This window comes from Orbicella faveolata, unplaced genomic scaffold (genome assembly GCF_042242905.1).
Source record: "Orbicella faveolata isolate gen_17 unplaced genomic scaffold, um_ofav_v1 contig_14, whole genome shotgun sequence".
NCBI lineage: Eukaryota > Metazoa > Cnidaria > Anthozoa > Scleractinia > Merulinidae > Orbicella > Orbicella faveolata.
The window spans coordinates 17,335,001-17,360,000 of NW_028301541.1; the positions used below are offsets into that span (position 1 = coordinate 17,335,001).

General features: G+C 39.5%; 2 protein-coding genes across 3 annotated transcripts in view; one reads left to right on the forward strand and one right to left on the reverse strand.

The window, feature by feature from the left end:
- The window catches only part of LOC110061738 (hsp70/Hsp90 co-chaperone CNS1 homolog), a 10,576-nt gene extending 1,763 nt beyond the window's left edge, over window positions 1–8,813 (forward strand). Inside the window, exons 2-10 of the mRNA XM_089286778.1 lie at window positions 1,414–1,528; window positions 2,476–2,637; window positions 3,162–3,239; window positions 3,507–3,574; window positions 4,410–4,553; window positions 5,126–5,298; window positions 5,959–6,043; window positions 7,652–7,734; window positions 8,123–8,813. Coding sequence (XP_089142904.1) covers window positions 1,414–1,528; window positions 2,476–2,637; window positions 3,162–3,239; window positions 3,507–3,574; window positions 4,410–4,553; window positions 5,126–5,298; window positions 5,959–6,043; window positions 7,652–7,734; window positions 8,123–8,219 — 1,005 coding nt within the window. The 3' untranslated portion in view covers window positions 8,220–8,813. The remainder of the gene's footprint in view (window positions 1–1,413; window positions 1,529–2,475; window positions 2,638–3,161; window positions 3,240–3,506; window positions 3,575–4,409; window positions 4,554–5,125; window positions 5,299–5,958; window positions 6,044–7,651; window positions 7,735–8,122) is intronic.
- A 910-nt stretch (window positions 8,814–9,723) lies between these two features.
- LOC110057314 (uncharacterized) lies at window positions 9,724–13,986 on the reverse strand. Of its 2 annotated transcripts, none has more exons than XM_020763908.2 (3): window positions 13,852–13,986; window positions 11,670–11,763; window positions 9,724–10,819 (listed from the first exon to the last, which is right to left on the reverse strand). In XM_020763908.2, the coding sequence occupies exons 2-3, from the start codon at window positions 11,701–11,703 to the stop codon at window positions 10,080–10,082; spliced, it is 774 nt and encodes a 257-aa protein (XP_020619567.1). In that variant the 5' UTR covers window positions 11,704–11,763; window positions 13,852–13,986; the 3' UTR covers window positions 9,724–10,079. The 2 variants fall into 2 exon arrangements, with proteins under 2 accessions (XP_020619567.1, XP_020619566.1); XM_020763907.2 differs by lacking the exon at window positions 13,852–13,986 and adding an exon at window positions 13,686–13,818.
- Window positions 13,987–25,000: the final 11,014 nt, after the last annotated feature.

Here is a 25,000-nt window from a genome sequence, read left to right on the forward strand (position 1 = left end):
GTACAAATGACGTATTTAATTCTAAACGAATGAGTAAATACCTACGTTGTGATTTTGCCGAATGAAAAATTAAATTAAATTCACTGCGCGGTTCATTTATTGTTGTGGTCGTTATTTCCAAGTTCTTTGTCAATTATTTTCACCGCCACAAATTCCAAAGACTGTCCAACTATCGATGGGAAAATTCAGCCAAATGCAGGGCTAACCTTTAAGCCGAACTTTGATACATTGAACTCCAATATCGAATGCGTCAATGCCTTCGCTTTGGGTGTGGTCGAGGTTACAAATTCCACTCCATACTGGGCTCAGTAGGTGAGCTCAGTGGAGACAAACTTTAACTGTCCTGCCCCTCCCTCCAATCATTTTTCTGGAATCTGCAAAAATCTAGCAGACACGTGACCAGCCGCAACCAGGGTACTTTCTCCAGGGAGGAAGAGAGAGGACCCTGGGAACGAGGTTGAAACCAACTTTGAGAAATTGAACATTACGTCATGGTGAACATATTTACGTCATCAGCAATAGCAATGTTCATTGCTAAACACGGATATTAACACATAACAATTCATGCTGAATTATCAACTTGAAAGCCGAATTCTCAAGTTGAATTTTGGCGGGATTGGTGCGCCTTTGGTGACTCAACATTCGACTTGGAGATTTAAACTTCATCTTTCACTGACAGCCCATGTGTCGAGATCATTGTTGACATGTTAACATGAATGTTGATGGATAAAGTTGAATGTTGAACTGTCACTTTGAAAGTTGATGTTTAAAGTTTCAATGATTGTGATACAAAGTACAAAGTTGAAGAGTGAAAAATGATGTTGATGTTTGCCAAGTTAATTGTTAGACTGTCAAGTTGAATGTTGTGATCAACTTTGATTTTTGGCGGGGATGGAACTCCATATAAATGAAGTCATTAACGTTTGTTTGTTTGTTTGTTTGTTTTTTGTTCCTTTGCTATATAAAGTAAATGGATTCCATGTCATGTTGCTGTGAATCTCTGAGGCAAATACAGCTAGGATTTTTATAAAAGGGGGTTTGAGATATACAAACCACTGAAGGTGGTCTCCTTTTGGGAGGTCCAGGGCTATCCTCACCCGAGAAATTTTTAAAACTGTGGTCCTCAGAAATTGGATTTCTGGCTTTCTGAAGCCAAGTCAGCATGTTGTAATGTGTCAACCTTTTTCATTTAGGGGGTTCGACCCAATCCCCCAAGACCCATCCTAGTATCTGTTACTGATCACAGAAGATGTTAAAATTTTATAAGAACATGAGTCACACACTCAGCTATCACCTTGATGTCATCTGTTGTCAATTACTGAACAGATGCATGGAAACATTGAACCTCTGTTAAGTTGACAACAGGTATTATAAAAGCAGCCTTCATGGTTTCTGTTTTTTTGGTTTATTTAGGAATTTGAGAAAGTCCCTGCTTTTATGACAACAGCCCCAACACAAGAAGAAATAGATAATAACCCTGCCTTAGCAGCTCTTCAAGCTATTAAATATGAAGATGAAGACCCTGTAGGTAAGAGATAAAAAAGGTTAAATCTTTGAAGAACCTTCTTTTGTCATGGAAACTCCTGTTTTTAAGCTTTATCTGTAAATGTAATTAATGTTTACTAAAATTATACGTGCAACCAAAGATAGGTTGTTATGTAGTTTGCACAACCTGAATGAATTAGAATGAATTATGCAGTATTGATAATGTTTTAGTACTCCTCTGAATAACCTACACCTGGTCAGTGAGAGTGTGAGGTTCAGAAATAAAAATGTTGACCAAGTGTGAAAGACAATTAAAAAATATTAAGCAAGGTCCATGTATGAACAAAGAAAACGATATCAAGACCATATCTTTAGAACTGGCCAATAAAATTTTATCATTTTTCTGGAAAATCCCACTTGAAAACGTTAACTGATGCAAGCAATTCAACTGAAACAAAGAAAACTGGGCTGCTTAAAGGAGCTCAATCATGATATTTTAAGTTATTTTGGCTGAGTACAGAATTACTGTTAAATTAAAGGAAGCCTGAAAATAGCAGTTTGCTAAGATACAAAAACGCCAAAGAGATAATAATGAACCATAGAGGAACAAGGATGGTTATTAGGATAGAGGAGATTAACATGGATTACATACGATGAACTTGAAGGCTTTAGGGGCTAATTTTTTTCAAGATGCACAAACTATGACATAGCTCTTGTAAGCAACCAATCAAATTACATGATTCCATTGACATGTATCTGCATTATATGTGGAACATTATATATTATGGCCTGAAAAACCCCAGGCCTTTTATGACCACTCTTCAACCTTAATTCCCAACTATTATAGTTGTGATTGATGCCACAAAGATCTGTTAGTTATGATCAACATTACAAAGATTTCTTCTGAAGCCTACAGTGCTTGGAATCACTATTGCTTAGATCAAACTGCTGTGGTGAAGGACATTTTTCTTTTCTTTGTTTTTTCGTCAGCAAGAGCTGAAGCATACAAGGAAGATGGAAATTATGAATACAAAAGAAAAAACTTCAAGGAAGCCATTGCAGCCTACACAGAGGGAATCAAAATCAAGTGCGATGATGCTGGGCTCAATGCTATTCTGTACACTAACAGAGCCACAGCCCAATTCTGTCTAGGTATTAGTCAAATAAACCAAATACTTATTTTCAGGGGCATAGCCAGGATTTTTCAAAGGAGGGTGGGGGGGGGGGGGGGGTCACACTGTGTCAAAGTGAGGGTACTCACCAGATTGCCATAGTGTTTTCGCCACCTGATGTAGGTTGTTTGCTTAAAAAAGGCTTACAAAAGGGGGGTCATGGGCACGCCAGGAACCCCCTGGCTATGCCCTCGATTTTATGATTTTATTTTGCCACACAAAAAATGAGACAAAATCTAAATATTTTAAAAGAAATGTATACACTAGATCATGAATTTCATTTTAATAAGCTGATATTTTTCTTGACTCTTTTGTTCCTATACTACAGGGTGTAATATGTATTCCAACTATATGTGTTACGTTTTTTGTAGAAAGTTCCATTTGATAGTGGTGACAAGACAACACCAAAACTTTGAGTACTAACTGTAACATTTAATATTTTTCTTTTAAAATGTTTTTAGTGGTGAATTACAATGCATAATATTTTTGTTGTCTTTTTGACAGGAAATAATCGCAGTGCACTGAATGATGCAACAGCTGCAAGGACATTGCAACCAACTTACATGAAGGCTATTTTAAGAGGTGCGTACTTTGTAGATCTATGCAGTATGTGCGACTCTTTTGGCATTAGGTAACTACAGTTAGGTTTGTGGTAATCTTGTACCAACACAGAGCTAAGTCTGTGTGGTACCAGTGTCAAACAAGTTTATGTGTAGGTTTGAAAAGTAACATGATTCAAAATATTGAAATTAAAAGCATTAGTCTATGCTATTTGAAGCAATGTTAGTAATTTTTAAGATTGGAATGGGAAAATGGGAGGAGATTTATGGCTGCGTTTTTCCTGCATAGGTGCAAGCGCTTGTGTGGAACTTCGAAAATATGACGACGCTGTACAATGGTGCGATGATGGTTTAGTGGTATCTTTGTTGTGTAAAGTATTGGTACCGGTCAGGAGGTCTTGTGATGTCCACAGTAAAAAAAAAATTTTGACTTACATGAATAGCTTCTTTTACCCACTAAAGCTATTTCGTATCAGTATATCATAATTAAAATTTGACAGTTCTGGTTCTTGCCCAGACATGTTTATACATGTATGTCTGAAAACAGTCAGGAGAATATTTGAGAGTTTGGACTGTTAAAAGGCATGAATAGGAGTGAGATAGGAGGAATGAATCATCTTCCTGTCCTCTCAAACTTCCACTCATGTTTCATTGAACAGTTAGATTATGAGCTGGAGATTTCTATCATGCATAGAAATCGAGAGCAAATAATCTAACTGTTTTTAATTAGTATAAATCTACTAGTCGTTCAAAACTTTATCTAAATCCTCTTTACAGACACTTCGAAAATGCCAAGAAGGGGCCGTCATTTTGTTAGCAAGGGCACGTTGCTATGCTACTCATTATCTATCACAGAATAGAAAATGAGTAGGGTAGCCAATGAGAGAACAGCATTCATGATAGAACGCTAGTAGATTTATTCTAAAACTTGATAGAAACTTGGTACTGTATATGTCTTGTATTTCTCAATTATATAATAATAAATTATGATAATTACAATAAATTAAATTACATTAAATAGTACTGTCTGCATGTAGCATGTAGTACCCCTGAAAAGAGATAATGATTATGACAATCAATGCATGTAGTACCCTAGGCCCGCAATGCATGCAAACACTTGACAGGTATACCAACCTGAAAGCCTTCATGTATGTCTACAGTGTTGATAGTTTCAATTCTTAACTGTAAAAAGATTGAAGCACAAAATAAGAGGCTGTTGGAGATTCGAAACAAGTCTCTTGCTGAACAGAAAAAGGTGCTGAGAGATCAAAGAAAAGCCATGTTGAAGGAAAAGAAAGAGAAATCTGAAACAGAAGCATTGTTAACAGCTGTGAAGGTATGTGGTACATTAATATAAAAGAGACCTAAGCATACAATTATTATTCATTTAACACAAGTTTAGAGTCTGAGCATGTTCTGATTGGCTTACATGCTATGCTTTATTAAAAATTATAGACACCATTGCCTTACTGGAAAATACGTATACACCACTTGTAAAATTCATACAAAACTACATCCCGGATTCGAATGCTTTTTCAAGGTTGTTTCTGCAAGCAGTCAGTTTGTCTATATAATAGAAAGAAAATTACATGGTGGTTTGAAGATAGGAATATTATATTCTCTCATGTTAGAAACATTATTTTACTCACTCACTGTCTCACTGCCCTTGTTCATAAAATGTTGGCTTTACCTCTCAAAAATATAATTTGTATTTTTGCTCAAGCTTCTCAGCAGTTGGGAATCCTATATCTTTGAATCTGATTGGCTAATCGTGTGTGCTCCAGTGGTCCAGATTTTGCCATCTAGAGCCTTGGTTGAATTAAGTAGCTTTGTAATCACCAGATCAGAGTCATTGTAATTTTTGTAGAACTGCATATTAAATTCTGTACGTTCATCTTATTCTTTTAGGCATGTGGTGTCAAATTAGAACATGAGGACGACCTTGTGAGACCCATAACTGATGGTGGTCTGGATATCAAGGTTTCTATGGACAGCACTGGTGTTATCTACTGGCCAGTTGTGTTTGTTTACCCAGAGTTTGAAGAGACAGACTTGATATCTTCATTTAATGAGAATAACAGGTGTTTATACATGTAGAATACTTGAGTTGAAACAACTTTGCACTTAGTTTTCCATACTTTTGTTTTCTAAGTAAAAGTTGGAGGTGCAGTGGCTTGGTGAAAGCACACTGGACTCTGGATCAAACGGTCGGAGTTCAAATCTTGGCTGGGGTCATTACTCTCACAGTAACTCCCTCTGCCCAGGGATACACCTGAACTGTGTCAGATCGACTAAGGTGGTGAACAGCCCGACGCAGTGGAAGTCATTCCGTGAGAGACTGTAAAGAGGGTGATTGATTTGATCCAACTTGGATCGTCACGACTTGTGACAAGCTGGCTTCTGTTAACTCAAATTCACTTCTCTTTTTAATATCGCGACCTGACTTCCAGTAAGATTGGTTGACTGGGTGATGAGTCGGCCCCACTCAGGTCAATTGTACTGGGTATGAGTGTGGAGGAACCGAGGAGTCCTTTATACTACAGAAAATGGAGCTAAGTGCAGCCCTGATGACCCATAGTAGTTACAGGTGTATTAGCCATCATTGGTCTGTTTGATTATTAGAATTTTCTTACATGCAGTATTCACAGTCTAGAACATATAGCCAATGTACATGTACGTAGTCCTTTGAGCAAGCCACTTGCTAGGATCAAAGTAATATATGTTCCTACTATCTTTGATAGACTCTCTGATCACCTGTATGCCATGTTTGAGGAAGAATCTCCACCTTGGGATGTAGAAAGAAAATACAGACTAGCGAATCTTGAGGTGTGTAACTGTGGCTGTTGAATACTTGTATCATACTGGTAGTTTGATGTGTAAAAACTACAGAAACATTGGAAACTGAGATCGGACGCAGATGGTCTTTTTTTTTTTTTTTTTTTTGTATTTTACTTTTCTTGTTTGTTCATTTATAAGAGAACATCCGTAACATAAACATGTTGAAGCAATTTGTTTCTCTAACCCGTTAATTTAAAGATAAATTTCTCTTACTTTCTTCGTTAATTGTTAGCACATGTAACTGTGTGTAACAGGATTTACACAGCCTGGAGATCTGCAATAAATATGACCATGAGAACCGTTTGATAATTTTTCATAGTAGCAAAGATTTCATTTGTTTAACTTAGTTTGGAGAAGGACCAAAATGGTTTAAAACTACGAAATCAAAATAGATGAAAAGTCTTCAACTTTGTGTTCTGAAATATTTACTGGACTCTATTCCTGTAACAACAGCAACAGCTTTATTTATCCCTTATTTTTTTATAAATTAAATTACATAGTAGTATAATAATTAAATTAAAATAAGGGTAACTGACAACTTGAAATAACCTGAAATAGTTAAAAATGCCAGGTTGCCAGTTAATTACATATGTATTACAATTTGTAGTCGGTAACTAACTAAAGTAAACACAAACACAAAGGTTAAATACAATAATTGAAAAGAAGGAGATAAGCATTAAATAAATCATACAACTGTATTATCCTACGACTAACTGCATTAAAATACCGGTATTTGTTTGAAGTCATTAGCAAAATTCATTAATGAAATAATGCTAAAATAATGTACGAATGCCTCACTCCACCATTACCACTCGGTCCACTCCAACACAAGGAGGCGCGGTGGCTTCATGGTTAGTGGGCTCGTCTCCGGATCCAGTGGTCAGGGTTAGAGCCCTGACTGGGGACATTCTACACTTTACTCTTACAGTGCCTTTCTCTGCCCAGGTGTCTAAATGGTGACCGGCGAACTTAATGCTGGGGGAGCCCTACAATGGACCAGTATCCCATCTAGGGGGGAGTAGAAATACTCCTAGTCACTTCATGCTACTGAAACTGGGATAAGCTCCGGCCTGATGGGCCACTTGGCTTGTATGCAGGCTTAACCTTTACCCACTCCAACACATCGCCTCTTCCACGAGGAATTGTTTTCGCTGTAAACCACATTCAAATCTTACGTATACACGTACAGTGTATCTTTGAAAATTGCTTTTATCTGTCTTCGTTCATCTCGGCTCATAATTCTGTCCTCCTCTTTCACAACTGTGTATGGCGTTTCAAGTTGCACCACACCTAGTTAGTCTGCATTGTGTGATTGCCTAGTGCCCTCTCCTTGGTGTCCTCTCCCTGGTGCCCAACTATCCATCTTGGAAAAATACTGTACCCTTGCAAGAAGCCTGCGTTGCAGCCTAAGCGGAGACCAGGTAGGGAGGAAAACACGCGAGGAGAAAGGGGAGGAACTCTCTCTCCCGCCCCTCCCTCTTCCATCTACGCTCTCCCTCTCACGCTCAGTACCCTAGCTACCTTGCGAGTACATTACCCTTTTACTTCTGGTTGTTTAGTTCTAATATCTTGTATTTCTCTCGTTACATCTTCTAGGTTTATTTTGAGGACTCTACTGGGGAAAAGTTATGTTTGGTAGAGAGCAATAGCTGCCTCAAAGATATTCTTTCAGACTCCAGGTAAGAGTTAAACAAGGTTCTAATCATGCAGGCAACATCAGTCAGCGGACATGTTCAGTCTAGCGATAGTATCAACGTTATCGTTACCTGTCGTTTCTAAGAAGTGAAAAACATGTACCTCTAGAAGTAGTCCACTACGAAAAAAAGTACGCAAAGCGCAGAGATCGTTGAATGAAGCGTGCTCATAATGACAAATCCCGACCGGTGAAGTACACAAAGTAAAGGAGGACTTACGACAGGATTAGTATTAGTTTTTTGTAGACATATAGATGGGCCTATACCGGGGGAGGCTTATAAACGGGGGGGGGGTAATAACTAGGATTTTACGGTATGTTATATGACGTCGTACAAACCGACCGGCACTGATTTGTTTTTTCTTCACATTCAGGTTGGTAGTAAAACAAAGAACACCTTCATTTATAATTCTCAGTAAAGAATCTTCATTCCGGGCAAGTTTTCTTCAGCGTTATCAAGTGGAGCGATGACATGACATAACCCAATTCGACGTCGGGAAAAGTCGAGCTTGCCTTCGTCGGATCCTCGTGAAATACCGAAGAGCTTCCGATTGTCCTCGTCTAGTCAAAACATAGCGCGATAACTGACAAGCACTCCGTCGTCAGCTCGGCGTCATACGCCCACGTCATCATGTTGCCAAGCAACAGCTGTGTCGTGAACCGCGGGCTCGGCTGATTCTGAACCAAGCTGTCAGATTCTGCGACGAACAAAGGATGACGAAAACGGAAAAAGGCCCCTCCTTACAATATTTCCTCGCTTTGTCTTGTATTTCTTATTTCTAAGTACCTTCACTGATGGGGAAAGCAAAGGATTTGTGATATTTCCAAAACTGTCCGTCGCTCTACACATCACACAATGAGAAGATTTATTATGCATATTGCATAAATTAAATATTATTTATTCTTTTCAGTTCCTGCTCCCTGAAAATTTCAGTTATAAATATGGCCAGCATATAAATTTCCAAATTTCAGATTTAAAATTTAAAACAAATTACTGCATCTTAAAATTCGTGTCACTCGAAAGACATGTCTCATCATGAAATATAAACAAACACATTTACTCCAGCGTTTTTTGTCTACTTACCCGTAACTGTCTGTTAGAGTTCGTGTGAGTTGTTGATATGGCAATATAGCTAGGCTCCGCTGTTCCATTCACTTTGCAACCTCGTCCGAGGATCTTCTCCTGGACGATTTTCAAAATGGTGGCTCGTCGGCTCGTCGTCTCGTAACACTTCCTACCGTTGTAGGCTTTTCATTTCTAGTGTTACCCAACGAGCTAACTTAGAATCCGAATCTATCAAGGAACAAAATCCTCAAGAAGTAAACAACAAATCGTAACCCTTTTAAACTGTTTAATGTGGAGGGTGGGGGGGGGGGGGGGGGGGGGTTGGATCTTTCAAAACGGTCGCAGACAGCAGGACCAAAAGATCTCTTTCTTCATTCTTCATAAAGCGTGAAACCAGGAGCAAATTCAGACCTTCAAAGGGGAGGGTGAATAGACCATTTTACAGTTGTCTGCTTGGTGACCTGGCCTTTGAATGGCAGCGACGCTGGAGGTGATCTTGCTTTGATACAGACCTCTCCGCTTTTGTCATGTAAATGCACCTAGTTAGAATTAGAACAACTCGATTTACACAGCAAAGGCAGTAAGGTCTGTATCAAAACAATGTCACCTTCAGCCTCGCTGCTTTTGTAAGGCCAGGTCACTGAGCAGAAAGTTGTAAAATGGTCTATTATGGTGTCTGTCGATGTGGTTTAGCATCAAGGGTGTTTGTACCAGTAACAAACTCATCTTCCGATGTTTACCAACATTTTCATAACGAAAAACCTTTGCAAAAGATGCTTCATTTTAAGAGAAGCACAGAGGAAAAAGTGGCCTCGACTTTGCGGATTTTTCATTTATTTATTTATTTATTTATTTATTTATTTATTTATTTATTTATTTATTTTATTTTATTTTATTTTTTTTTTTGGCGTTGTCCTTAAATAACATTTTTTCACAATAACTGTCTAATTTCTCGCGCGCTGATTGGCTCATTTTTATCATCAATAAGAGTGCAGACGGATAAAAATTTCATTTATGCAAGCTGTCAAGTTCAACTTTCAGCTGTCAAACTGTCAACTTTTTAACCAATGAGATTTTATGGACTTTTTTAAGTAGCTAATCAAAAAGCGAGAAAAGCTATTGACAATGCTTGCGTCATTTTGAATAAAATTCACTTATCTTTGTTTACGGCAGGTTTACGGCGTCTTTCCCCGTCATTTATTCCCGTCATTTGACCATTTTGGGGTCAAACACTAGTTCAACATTTGCTTTTACTGCATTTAGCGCTACTCAAGTTCAAATTTCGTCACCAGAACCACAGTGTTACAGTTGATGAGATCCTCATCCTTCACATCTTTTAACGTCTCGCTCTCGACTTCTTTAATTCCTTCTTCAATTTGTTCATCGGTGAACTGGTAAAATGTACTCACGTAACGACGCCGAAACATCTCATATAACTTGGATTTTGTCAGACTCCATGCAAAGGAGAACTCTTCTTGGGAGAATTTCCCCTGAAACTTAATCTCACGGAAAAACTCCTTCCTCTCGCTTACCTTTTGAAAATAGCTGCTGTAGCCATTCGCGGCCATTTTGAACATTGGATGACTATGACTCATCGAGTCAAATTGAACAAATGAACCACTGGGTCGAAGAGAACGAAATATTCCCTCGTACACAGAATTGGGATCAACAAAGTGATGTGTACTGAATACTGCTAGAATCGTATCAAAACACTGGCTGATTTTCGAATCAGAAAAAAATTCTTCCGCCGTTTTTTGAACGGGGTAAGTTCCTTTCCTTTTACGCGCTACTTCTTGCATTTCTGCGCTGGGATCCACGCACCAAACAGGGTTTTTCAGCACGAACGATTCAAAGATGTTCTCGGCAATGAAGCCGTTTCCACTACCAATGTCTGCGACAATGTGGTGCGGCTTCAAGTCCAAGGATTTCATCAGATGGGGAAGGAATCCTTTATACATTTCTTTGTAGAGGTATTCGTACTTGTTAGCTACCGAGCGATAATGTTCTGGGAAAGAAAATACAAAATTGAACTTCTTAAGGGTTCAAGAAAAGTTGCAAATGTGTCAACAGTCCCTAGTACGCATGCGCTTAATTTGCTTTCGCTCGTTGTACCATTGGTCATCACCAAGAATCGCAACCTCTGGCCGGTGCCAATTTTCTGAGCATGCACAGAGTATTCGTTTCGTATTCTCAGCCAATCAGATTTGCCAGATTTTGACGGAAGTCCCTGAATCGCCGACGTCTAGTGTTGGACCAGCCCAGAAGTCGCGATTTTTTGTACTGACCAGGAAACCGCAAGAAAAGGGGGACGTGTTGTGCTTGCAAACTGCCGCTCTAACCAAGAAGGCGGTTGATTGACGCTTAACCAAATCTATACTGCAGTCAACTGCCGATAACTCGAATTGTTTCTGCGCATCGTTACTGCGCACGCAAATTCACACTCTAAGTTATAAAATGAACAATGATAGGGCAGATGGCCATTGCTACAGCTTTGCCTTGATTTAACGATATCGGACGTTCGGTGGCCCCTTTATTTCTTTTGATGGATCATTTTCTCTATGTTTAGCGAAAAAGAAAAGAAATAGTCTCAATGTTTTGGATCACAGCACTGATTGTTTTCAGTGTTTTGAGTTGTCACGTATTGACGATCATGGTTCGAATTATCAAGGGTAAAAATGTACAGAAGATGAATCGAAGGAAAACGAAGATTGCTCCGAGTTAGCAGCAAGTTCGAGTTACCGAGGGGAAATCAATTTTGGTTCGAGTTAGCGCGAGATTCAAGTTATCGTGGGTTATGTGTTAACGGGAATTGCCTGTACTTCTGTTCAGAAAATAAATCGATGCAAGAATGATACCTTCTACGTAAGATTTTTCAGGCTTGCTCATCATTGAGTGCTTGGATCCTGGTTTAGCTCTGTATTCGTGGTAACTCAGAAATGAGAATTAGCCCTGCAGAAGAAATAATATGGAAAATAAGTATAGGTATTCGTACGGATGCGAGTGCAATTTTCAAAATTCTCTCAACATTGCACAAGCCTTTAGGCGAGGGCAACTTGAAAGAGTTTCCAAATACAGTCGAACCTCTATTAATCGGCCGACTATTAAGCGGCCAAACTTTATTTGGCGGCCAGCGGCCAAAGTCCCGCAAAAATTGTCAGCTATACACTGTAATAAAGACATCTATTCAACGGCCACCTCTATTAAACGGCCGCGGCTAGTTCCTTGCCGTCCCAAGGGTGGTTTTGTTTTGTTTTATACCTCTATTAAAAAGCCAGGAAGATTTAAAGTTAACGTTTTTAGCCAGACGAAGGTAAGAGAATGACAATGTGGGATAATGTAAAAACACATTTTCAGCAGTATTTAATTAAAACAATCACAAAACAAAGTCTCAAGCGATTTAGTTTGTTTGTACAGCACACGAGTCAATGTTAGCTAATGTTGGGTTGACACACACGTGGCGTCTGCACACGTCCTTGGCTTTTGTTAACGTTATGGACCGTATTATAATCATCATTGGTCTAGTTTTTCTCCACTTGCATTTTTTTGTACTTATATTTGTATAAACTGAAAACTGGACCACGCCCAACGTTGTTTTCGGATGAACCTCTATTAAGCGGCCAGTTGTCTCGTCCCCGAGAGTGGCCGCTTAACAGAGGTTCGACTGTATCACGAGTAGTGAAAATCCTTAATTGCTCGAGCCTTCGGACGATTACTCATTCATTATATGACTCAGAAAATTGCGAAAGCACGCACGTTAATTTGCACTGCAGTGCAAATTAGGAATTAACGATAAATTGCCCTGCTCTCAGCCAATCACAATGGAGTAATTTTCTCAGCCATATAATAAATTGGATAACTGATTTAAAATGGGAGACGAAGTGGAAAAGTATTCAAATCAACACAGAGTGTGCACAGTTAAATTCACGTCGTTGTGTCGTTGTGTGGGTTCCCAGTGCTAAAATAAAGACGTAAAATAAAGACATGAGGACATTTTCACAAACGAGAAGTTACAACTGCAGCCTGCGAACAGGCTCCCAGCGGCGCGAAAAGAGGAGTTCGCCCCGATCACTTCGCTCTCCGAATTCTTCGGTTTCGCGCTCTTCGGCTTGCACTGCTCTACGGATATTTTTTTTCCGTCCTCGCCGGGAGCCTGTCAGGCTAGCGGTAAGGCCGTAAGAGCGAATTCACCTAACTCACAGCTTCGTCATTCTTGCTACACATACTACGCTATTGAAACAGAGCACTTACGAACAAAATGTACTCAGATACACCAGCTAAATGGCCACCTCAAAACAGGCAATTACTTAGAGTAGAGCAGTAGATCAATAATAATAACCAGGGAATGGGCGTAAACACAATCATCCTCCATCCCAAGCACTGTGAGGAGCAATTAATGAATTGGTCTTTTTTAAACAGCCTTTTGTAAGTTTACCTTAATCAGAATGTAAGCACGGCAATTCCATAATCTTATGCCAGAACTAGAAAAAGACTTTAAATTTACGTTCAAATTCGCTGCGTAACATATTGATTCCTTGCAGCAGAGAATCGAGTATTATATAGATGAACGTTAGATGAGCTAGACCCATGTTTTTTGAAGGAAAGTTCGCCACCCCTCATCGAGGGATTAAAGTCACTAAAGCACCCAAGACTCACGGCACCTCTTCGCATGAGCGGGTTAGCCGACCAGTAGCTATCCAGCACATCACAGAATTACTGCTAATATCCCCGAATGACAGAGCACGTTCTTGGGCAATGATTATATATTTGAGAAGAATGCGTTGTTCTTCTTAACTTAAAATCTTGAGACCTGTTCCAATGATAAAGGCTAGAAAATAAGAAACAAAACAACGATAACAAATTTCCCACCTTACCTTGGAATTTTTGACGTCTCAAGATGGATGAGAACGCGATATCAATAACTTTCCGCAAGTACCAATCAGTTAAGACACTTCACGAGACGCTCTTATGATTTATGCGCTTACGTGAGGCGGCAGTCTTTTGCCATATGTATGACATGCACATTTAACGCATTCCTACCTGTTAGTATAGTTACATTGACTACCAGACTATTATTGGAAGCAGGTGAGAAGTCATTCATTCCCTTCCACCGATTTTTAACAGTTTTTGCTTATATGTTGGTTTTACAGACAAAGATAACACATGGGATAAAGAAGATCGTATGCCAGTCAGATATTAAACTAATTCATGTTGATTCGTCATTTCCATAGCCACCTGCTTGCTAGCAAAACATCCTTTTTGGAATAGGGTCAATAGGCCACTTTCGATGTATTAATATTCAGCTTGATAATGAGGCTTAGAGGACACAAACAAAAGAAATGAATAAACATGGCCATTCAGTGTCCTTTGTTTGTGTCCTCTAAACTTCACTGCCAAGCTGAATTTTAATTTATCGAAAACGGTCTATTCTGCATTGTATTGACCCTTTTGTCTCGTTTGCATGCCTTTTAAAACAAAAGAACATTGACCGCAGAACTGCAATAACAGCTATTGCCAGTCTTTTGCAATATGTATGACATGCGCATTGAAAGCATTCCCACACGTTAACATAATTACATTGACTATCAAAAAAATTGACTTTTGCATGGCGCGCTGATATTTGTTCTAATCTCCCTAAGGTTAAGCCACATGTTAAAAAAAGGTGAGATGATATTCCATTCCCTCGTGCCGAACAGTTATGTACTTACATATTTTTACTTGAGTAAGGAACCCTGTTTTGTAGGCCAAAATTCCACGGCAACAAGGATTCGAGTCAGATTTAAAACTCATTTTTGTCGACTCGCCAGTTGCTAGATACACCTGCTTGTTATAGAGTACGCTTGTTGGGATTCCTGTTACGTCAACTAAAACTGCTTGGTTAACTTACCATAAATTTCCTTTTCATACAGAAACGCAGGTTGCACTTTCTCTTTCGTTCAATCTCAATCAATCAATCAATCAATCAATCAATCTTTATTTAAAACACGAAATCTTATCATAAAAATGGTCTTCCTAGGAGTCGTGTAAAAAATTACAAAGAATAATTTAACAATATTAATAGGAATGCATTAACTAACATTACAATATATTAACTAACGAACTAATTAACTAGCCTACAATAAAAACCTATGTAATAAAACTTTTCTCTAATTTATAATGCACTAAAAATAATCTTTCCGTACAGTGAGGTTCTCAACAGTTTTAAACTAGGCGTGTGTTTGATTTCCGAGGGAATCCTGTTCTACAGAACAGATCCTCTGTGGTGCAGGCTACCTTTTGCATATTCCGTCCTCGGCCTGGGGACATAGCAATTTATCTCAGAGTTTCTAAGATTGTGTGCGTGTACTGATTTGAGGTGTTGGTGAAAAATCTCCGTCTGTTAATATTATCAAAATATCCTTTTCCTTACGGCTGAATAATATGTAGGACTGGTTCCTCCGACAAACCCAAAGGAAGGTCGGTTTGGGGAAGGAGATTAGGAGAATTCAATTTTGTTTGAAAGTCTTGAGTAAGGCGATGGGTTTTAACTCTCGGAAGTACAAGCTGACTCATAGCCCCACCTTGGTACTAGGGAGGTGGATGGACCCCCCCCCCACCCCCCTTGGAGGGCACATCTATATTTATATATTATACAATGAATGGACTTTTTGAACTAGTCGTTTTTTATTAATCTTTTCTCGGCGATGTTTTCATCCTTGGTATAAAATAACTATTTCAGACCAAACGGCGGGAAACTCAGACCGTTTGACGCCGCAGGTACCTATAACGTTTATATAGGGGAATAGCTTCCAGTCAAACCGTCAACAGAATTATTTTGCGAGAACACACGTTCGCTTCACTTTTCCACACGCGAGCTTTATAAAATAGGATTGAAATTATACTTTACACTGATACAGCTCTAAATTAGAAAGAAAATACATGGACTGCGATAAAACGCATAAATACATGTACCATACAGTGGCGGAACTAGGGGAGAGGTCCGGGAAACCTGCCCCCCTCCTCCCCCTTATTTTGGGTAAAAAAAAATCGCAGAAGCTAGCAAGAAAAGCCGCCAGGGCAAGCCAAAAGAAAGTCTTCCCCCCCTCCCCCCCCCCCCCCTTAGTTCAAGGTCTGGATCCGCCATTGTCATAATTAACCTGAGAAAAAATGTCGGTTTTGGTAAATCCTATAGCAGTACTGGAGACCATCAGTTCCGAGAACTGTGACGTCATGTTTACCTCACGATACTAAGTGACCTCTCATTTAAGAAAGTCTTCTGGCCAAATAATTGCACTGTTAGAAAGGGTCCATCAGTTCGTATTACAAGTGTGTGGTAAAATGTCTGCACCTAAGGTATATGATGCGCAAGTTTGTGAAGAAAGTAGTTATTTCATTATCTTTCACCAATTGCAAGTTAATTTTGAGGGTTACTCTGGAGGAGGCAAGTTGGTGTGATTCAACATCATTCCTGGTTCATATACCACCGCCACGTTGTTTGTCTGTGAAAATAAGGTGAAAATGTCTTTAGGTCTTAAGCAAGTAAGAGAGCAAGCTGCGGAGTAAGTTAATGAGCAACCAAGTTCCTTAATGCGTTTGTCACCTTCGCTGTCGGTACTTGGTTCGTCACACAACGTTTCTTGCCTTAACTGGAGAAAAGCGTTGCGTGACGAAACAAAACGCCTGCGACGGAGACTATTATTAAGTTAATCATGAAAATTTCAATTTCCTCGATTGTGATTGGTTTAAAAAGAAAACTGCTATTTTCCACTAATTCACCTGCCAAGTTGTTATCGGACAGTTTGTAATTGGACAGTGCTATCAGCCAATCATATTCAAAGTTGTAGTTTAAATCAACCAATTCGTTCAAAGTTGTACTTCAAATCAACCAATCAAAACCCTGAGCGGCATTAAGCAATTTACGACTTCTTTATCAGTCTTTCAATGAAAATTTCCCTTTCTTTCATAACTTGGCTATTCTTCTTTTCTTGAAAATTGTAATTTTTTATGATTAATTGGTAAATGGACTTCGTGTCATCCAATTCGGTCTGTAATCATACTCGTGATAAACATATCATACACTGTGTTGGGAATCTTATATCTTTGAATCTGATTGGCTAATCGTGTGTGCTCTAGTGGTCCAGATTTTGCCATCTAGAGCCTTGGTTGAATTAAGTAGCTATGTAATCACTAGATCAGAGTCATTGTAATTTTTGTAGAACTGCATATCAAATTCTGTATGTTCATCTTATTCCTTTAGGCACGTGGTGTCAAATTAGAACATGCGGATGACCTTGTGGGACCCATAACTGATGGTGGTCTGGATATCAAGGTTTTTATGGACGGTACTGGTGTTATCTACTGGCCAGTTGTGTTTGTTTACCCAGAGTTTGAAGAGACAGACTTGATATCTTCATTTAATGAGAATAACAGGTGTTTATAGAATACTTGAAACAACTTTACACTTAGTTTTCCAAACTTTTGTTTTCTAAGTAAAAGTTGGAGGTGCAGTGGCTTGGTGAAAGCACGCTGGACTCAGGATCAAACGGTCTGGCTTCAAGTCTTGGCTGGGGTCATTACTCTCACAGTGCCTCCTCTGCCTGGGAAATTATAGACCCGAACTGAGTCAGATCGAATACGGTGGTGAACCGTTCAACACAGTAGAAGTCACTTTGCGAGAGACTTGTTGAATATCGCGACCTGACTTCTGGTAAGACTGTTTGACTGGGTGAATTGGATATGAGTGTAGAGGAGGAGTCCTTTATACTACAGAAAATTGAGCTACGTGTAAGTGTAGCCCTGATAACTCATAGTAGTTACAGGTATATTAGCCATCGTTGGTCTGTTTGATTATTAGAATTTTCTTACATACAGTAGTCAAAACCTAGAACTTATAGCCAATGTACATGTACATAGTCTTTTGAATATAACACTCGCTAGGATCAAAGTAATATATGTTCCTATTTTCTTTGGTAGAATCTCTGATCACCTGTATGCCATGTTTGAAGATGAATCTCCTCCATGGGATGTGGAAAGGAAATACATACTAGCAAATCTTGAGGTATGTAACTTAGGCTGTTGAATACTTGTATCATACTGGTAGTTTGATGGGTAAAAACTACAGAAACATTGGAAACTGAGATCGGACTCACATGGTCTATTTTTTTTTTTTTTTTTTGTATTTTACTTTTCTTGTTTGTTCATGTACAAGAGAACATCCGTAACAAACATGTTGAAGCAATTTGCTTCTCTAACCCGTTAATTTAAAGATAAATTTTTCTTACTTTCTTCGTTAATTGTTAGCACATGTAACTGTGTACAACAGGATTAACACAGCCTGGAGATCTGCAAGAAATATGACCAATTGAGAACCGTTTGATAATTTTTCATAGTACCAAAGATTTCATTTGTTTAACTTAGTTTGGAGAAGGGCCAAAATGGTTTAAAACTGCGAAATCAAAATAAATGAAAAGTCTTCAACTTTGTGTTCTGAAATATTTACTGGACTCTATTCCTGTAACAACAGCAACAGCTTTATTTATTCCTTATTTTTTTATAAATCAAATCACGTAGTAGTATAATAATTAAATTAAAATAAGGGTAACTGACAACTTGAAATAACCTGAAATAGTTAAAAATGCCAGGTTGCCAGTTAATTACATATGTATTACAATTTGTAGTCGGTAGCTAACTAAAGTAAACACAAACACAAAGGTTAAATACAATAATTGAAAAGAAGGAGATAAGCATTAAATAAATATTAATTATACAACTGTATTATCCTACGACTAAGTGCACTAAAATACCGGTATTTGTTTGAAGTCATTAGCAAAATTCATTAGTAAAATAATGCTAAAATAATGTACAAATGCCTCACTCCACTATTACCACTCGGTCCACTCCAACACAAGGAGGCGCGGTGGTCTCATGGTTAGTGGGCTCGTCTCCAGATCCAGCGGTCAGGGTTTGAGCCCTGACTGGGGACATTCCGTTGTGTTCTTGGGCAAGACACTACTCTCACGGTGCCTCTCTCCACCCAGGTGTATAAATGGGTAACGGCGAACCTAATGCTGGGGGAACCCTACAATGGACTAGTATCCCATCCAGGGGGGAGTAGAAATACTCCTAGTCGCTTCATGCTACGGAAACCGAGATAAGCTCCGGCCTGATGGGCCACTTGCCTTGTATGCAGACTTCACCATTACCCACTCCAACACATCGCCTCTTCCACTAGGAACTGTTTTCGCTGTAAACCACATTCAAATCTTACGTATATACGTAGTGTACCTTTGAAAATTGCTTTTATCTGTCCTCGTTCTTCTCGGATCATAATTCTTTCCTCCTCTTTCACAACTGTCTATGGCGTTTGAAGCTGGACCACACACTAGTTAGTCTGCGTTGTGTGATTGCCTAGTGCCCTCTCCTTGGTGTCCTCCCCCTGGTGCCCAACTACCCACCTTGGAAACACACTGTACCCTTGCAAGTAGGCTGCATTGCAGCCGAAGTAGGGACCAGGTAGGGAGGGAAAAAATGCGAGGAAAAAGGGGAGGAACTCCCCCACCCTACCCCTCCTTCTTCCATCTACGCTACCCCTCCCCCGTCCCCTGTTTTACGCTCACTACGCAGGCTATCTTGCGAGCACATTATCCTATTAGTTATGGTTATTTAGCTCTAATGTCTTTTATTTCTCTCGTTATATCTTTTAGGTTTATTTTGAGGACTCCACGGGAGAAAAGTTGTGTTTTTCTTTCAGACTCTAGGTAAGAGTTAAACAAGGTTCTGATCATGCTGGCAACATTAGTCAGCAGACATGTTCAGTCTTGCTTTATTATCAACGTTATCGTGACGTTATTGCTATGTTATCGCCGTTATCGTTATCGACGTTTGTTGTCGTGGCGTTATCGCGATGTTATCGTGACCTTGTCGTTATGTTATCGTCGTTATCGTCATCGACATCATCGTTATCATGACGTTATAGTGACGTTATCGTAGCGTTATCGTGACGTTATTGTATGCTAATTAGTTGACCTGTTGATTGTTCAAAAATGCCAGGAGTTTATTCCAAAATCAACAAACCAACCGGAACAGATGATGCTTTTCTTATTATGCTTCAGTTTCCCTTGGAGGAGGAACGAAAACTGCAGAAATGCGCCAATGCTAAACAACTTTCCGACTTGACGTTTCTAAGAAGTGAAAAACATGTACCTCCAGAAGTAGTCCACTACGAAAAAAAGTACGCAAAGCGCAGAGATCGTTAAATGACGCGTCCTCATAATTGCAAATACCGGCCGGCGAAGTACACAAAGTTAAGAAGGACTTACATCAGAAATAGCCTTATTTTTTTGTTTACATATAGATGGGCATATACCGGGGGGGCTTATAAACCGGGGGGGAGCTAATAACCGGAATTTACGGTATGTTATATGGTGTTGTTCAAACCGAACGGCACTGATTTGTTTTTTCTTCACATGCAGGTTGGTAGTAAAACAAAGAACACCTTCATTTATAATTCTCAGTAAAGAGTCTTCATTCCGGGCAAGTTTTCTTCAGCGTTATCAAGTGGAGCGATGACCTAACCCAACTCGACGTCGGGAAAAACGGAGCTCGCCTTCGTCAGATCCACGTGAAATACCGAAGAGCTTCCGTTTCTCGTCTTCCAATCAAAACATAGCGCGATAACTGACGAGCACTCCGTCGTCAGCTCGGTGCCACGCGCCTACGTCATCATTTTGCCAGGCAACAGCTGTGCTGTGAACCGCAGGCTAAGCTGATTCTGAACCAAGCTGTCAGATTCTGCGACGAACAAAGAATGACGAAAACGGAAAAAGGCCTCTTGTTACAATATTTCCTCGCTTTGTCGCGTATTTCTTATTTGTAAGTACCTTGACTGATGGGAAAAGCAAAGGATTTGTGATATTTCCAAAACTATTCTTCGCTCTACACATCACACAATGAGAGGATTTATTATGCATATTGCATAAATTAGATATTATTTATTCTTTTCAGTTCCTGCTCCTTGAAAATTTCAATTATAAATGTGGCTAGCATATAAATTTCCAAATTTCAGAGACAAAATTTAAAACAAATTACTGCATCTTAAAATTCGTGTCACTCCAAAGATATGTCGCATCATGAAATACAAACAAAGACATTTACTCTAGCGTCTTTTGTCTACTTACCTGTAACTTTCTGTTAGAGTTCGTGTGAGTTGTTGCTATGGTAACAGAGCTAGGCCCCGCTGCTTCATTTACTTTACAACCTCGTCCCCAGGTTCTTCTCCTGGACGGTTTTCAAAATGACGGCTCGTTGGCTCGTCGTCTCGCAACACTTCCTACCGTTGGAAGGCCTCTCATTTCTAGTGTTACCCAACGAGCTGACTTAGAATCCGAATACACCAAGGAACAAAATCCTCAAGAAGTATACAAAACGTAGCCCTTTTAAACTGTTTATTTTGAGGAGAGCTGGATCTTTCAAAACGTCACAGACAGCAGCACCAAAAAATCTGCCTTTCTTCATTCTTCATAAAGCGTGAAATCAGGGGCAAATTCAGACCTTCAATGGGGAAGGTGAATAGACCATTTTACAGTTGCCTGCTCGGTAACCTGGCCTTTGAATGGCAGCGAGGCTGGAGGTGACCTTGCTTTGATACAGACCTCTCTGCTTTTATCATGTAAATGCACCTAGTTAGCATTGGGACTGACAAAGTGATGAGTACTGAATACTGCTAGAATCGTATCAAAACACTGGCTGATTTTTGAATCAGGAAAAAATTCTTCCGCCGTTTTTTGAACGGGGTAAGTTCCTTCCCTTTTGCGCGCTACCTCTTGCATTTCTGCGCTGGGATCCACGCGCCAAACAGGGTTTTTTAGCGTGAACGATTAAAAGATATTCTCGGCAATAAAGCCGTTTCTACTACCACAGTCTGCAACAATGTGGTGCGGCTTCAAGTCCAAGGATTTCGTCAGGCTGGGAAGAATTCCTTCAAAGATTTCTTTGTAGAGGTATTGGTAGTTGTTTGCTACCGAGCGATAGTATTCTGGGAAAGAAAATACAAAATTGAAGTTCGTAAGGATTTAAGAAAAGTTTCAAACAGTCGCTAGTGCGCATGCGATGAATATGCCTTTCCTTCTTAGGTCAATCACTTATCCACAGCCCGCGTTCCTTTTGACCAGCGGTTCTAGCATTCTATCACGATTGCCGTTCTCTTATTGGCTGCGCTACTCAATATATAGTGATAGTGAGTAGCCTAGCAGTGTGCGCTTGTTGACAAAATGGCAGGCACTTTGAAGGGGATTTAGATTTACTGACTATAACAATTAGATGATTCGCTTTCGATTTCCATGCGTGATAGTAGAATGTAATGAAATGGTTAAGTTGCTTTCTAAAGCTTATGTATTATTCACAATTTAAATCTGCTCTCAGACAAAACTGGAAAAGGAAGCCTCTGCACTTGAACTTTAGGGAAGAGTCACCGAAAATGAGTCCCAAAATTGACAGTGATTTCGTCTTTTATTGATTTTGGTGAATGTTTTGAACCCAGGAGTATCAGTAGTTCGTATAGTGTAATCGTCCGGATGAGGGTAGTTCTGAAAAGAAGCCTTGTTGGTGACTGACGTTTCGACAACCTGAGCGGAAGTCATCTTCAGAGTCAAGTGAAAAGTGTTTTGTCAATCTTCGATATTGTATGTCTGGTCCGTTGATTTTATTCACATCTTTTTTGCATTTTTCAATTTTGATCATCTTATTAACATTTTTTACACGGCCCCATAAGCTCTATTAGCTATTGAGCCCAAGATGTTGTCGTTGTTGTTGTTGTTGCTCCCTACCCAAACCTTGACCGTATAATCACCCAGCTTGCTATTATTATTTACTGAACTTGGCGCTTTATTTACGTGCCGTTTCAACGAAACATGGAGTAACTAACAAAATGGTTGAATATCTCCATCATCTGTATTTTGGCTCAAAATACCTTGCACAAACGTCTCAGTAAAACTGGACTCTGTTGAACCTCTAGGCCTTCTCCCCCCCCCCCCCCCACCCCTCCACCTCACCCCCTAAACGTCCAATTCATTGACGCTTTCAAATCACGGCATAACTCGAACCTTCAAGGGAAATTGAAAAGGTTCGAGTTATCGGGGGTTGAAAACATATGACTGGACTGATAAGGAAAAACGATGTTTACTACGTTCGGGATGTACTTAAAATCAGATGGTTTCCAATTAATGAGAGAAGAGATTTCTACCTCCTAAAATCATGCTTTGAAGCTCTGCATAACACTGAGACTTGGCCAGATTATCTAAGAATAATAAAACAGGAATGTCGCAAGGAACTGCGCTCAAGCAATTCCATTAGATTGGTGGTTCCGACCGAAAACGGTACTTTCCAAAATAATGCGTCGAAGCTATTTAACAATTTACCAAAATTTATAAGAAACTGTAAAGATTACAGAACCTTTTTAATTAAGACTCTTAAGGAAATTTTCATGTAATAGAGTACGGAGTGATTAGTTAATTTTACTTTAATTTCAAATCTGTTAGTATTTTTTTTTTGTAGGATTACCCCATAGTTTCATTTATCACTCTTATTGTTTTAATTGTAAATATTATAGGCGTAATTTGTGTTAACTGTAAATAGTGCAATTTAACAGAAGAGGCATCTAGTGGATCTATTAAATAAACCATTATTATTGTTTATATTATTATTATTATTATTATTATATTATTATCATTCTTATTATTATTATCATTATTATTATCATTATCATTATCATTATTATCATTATTATTATTATTATTATTATTATTATTATTATTATTATTATTAAAGTTCGTAACCTTTTTTGTTTACACGATCGACGAAATTCCCGCAACTTCTACTGCGGGACTGTCGCTGTGCCGTGTTCTTCCTGCATCACAAAAAGCCAATGGTGACGGCTTCCGCATCCTAAACACTGAATCTTAGAATCACAATTTGGCGCCGAGCGACTCGCACGCCGTAAAAATATAAAGCACCGGACTTGCTCAAAATGGCCTTCCTTGCCTCCATATTGGTCTCAACAGCGCATACCGACGCCCGATGATTTCCCTTGGAGAATAAACAACTGAACTCCTTGCCTTCTTCAGACAACAATGCACTCGTAGTTCCCACTCCAGTTCCTGGAAAGGGTGGTTCCTTAAGGCTTGTACAAAACGAGTCCTACCATTCCTCCCAACGTTTTGGATCCCCGTTAAATTTATTTGAAGTCAATTTCCGCAGCTTGAATTTATTTCCACTTGATTTTATCTCCTGATGCGTTTCTTGACTCTGCGGATCGTGCACGACTTGTCAACTCTGTAATTTTAACAGCGCTTCGTGAATTTTCCCGTGAAATTTTTCAGACTAATCCTTCAATTTCGCTCTCAACATCTCCATCTTCGACTGGAGACAAAATAAATTCATCGAGTGCCTTCAAGGTCACCAGCTTTTCATTCAGGGTGATGCTAAGGCGAGTTATCCTGTCTTTTGCGCTCCTAGATCCATCGTATTCTGTCAAAACTCAGTGGCTGATCTAGGAGAGGGGAGGGGCCCGAGAAGAAAGGAAGAAAAGCCGGCAGGGCAAGCAAAACAAAACCGCCCCCCCCCCCCCTTTCTTAGCTCAAGGTCTGGATCCACCACTGAAACTTCATCCATGATTGCGAGAATCTTCGTTTCATTGAAAGAGTCATTGAAGTAAACACATTTTGCAGGTTAGGCTTGTTTTTCGCAGCAGGGACGAAAACAAATGACATCATCGAAAAGCAAGTGCAGACGAGCCGGTTTAGTTTTTGGTTGTGATTCTGGACCATGCAATAAACAATAACGTGGCCTGTTTCGTCGGATGCCAGATGACGTACTACATAACTGGGACAATTAATGTTCCCGAACAAAACTTTTGAATCGCGTTGGCTTGAGGATGTTTACTGTGGGAACAGCTTTATTTCATTGGCTACATTTGTCCTGGGATTTGTTGATTAGTTCCAGTGGAGACAAATAGTTCAGTTAGCCTTAGCAGACGCTCCCCCCCCCCCCCCCCCTCCTCATGAAAAGTTCAGTCTGTATCCAGTCGAAATTGTTCGGAAAAGTACTCTAAGCCATAAGAGTAAGCCTGAACCAAGGAACGGTAATAGAAATGTTGTCTGCTTTTATTCATCAGCGGAAATATTAGAATCGGTCGTTGGTTGCTCGGAGTTTGTTT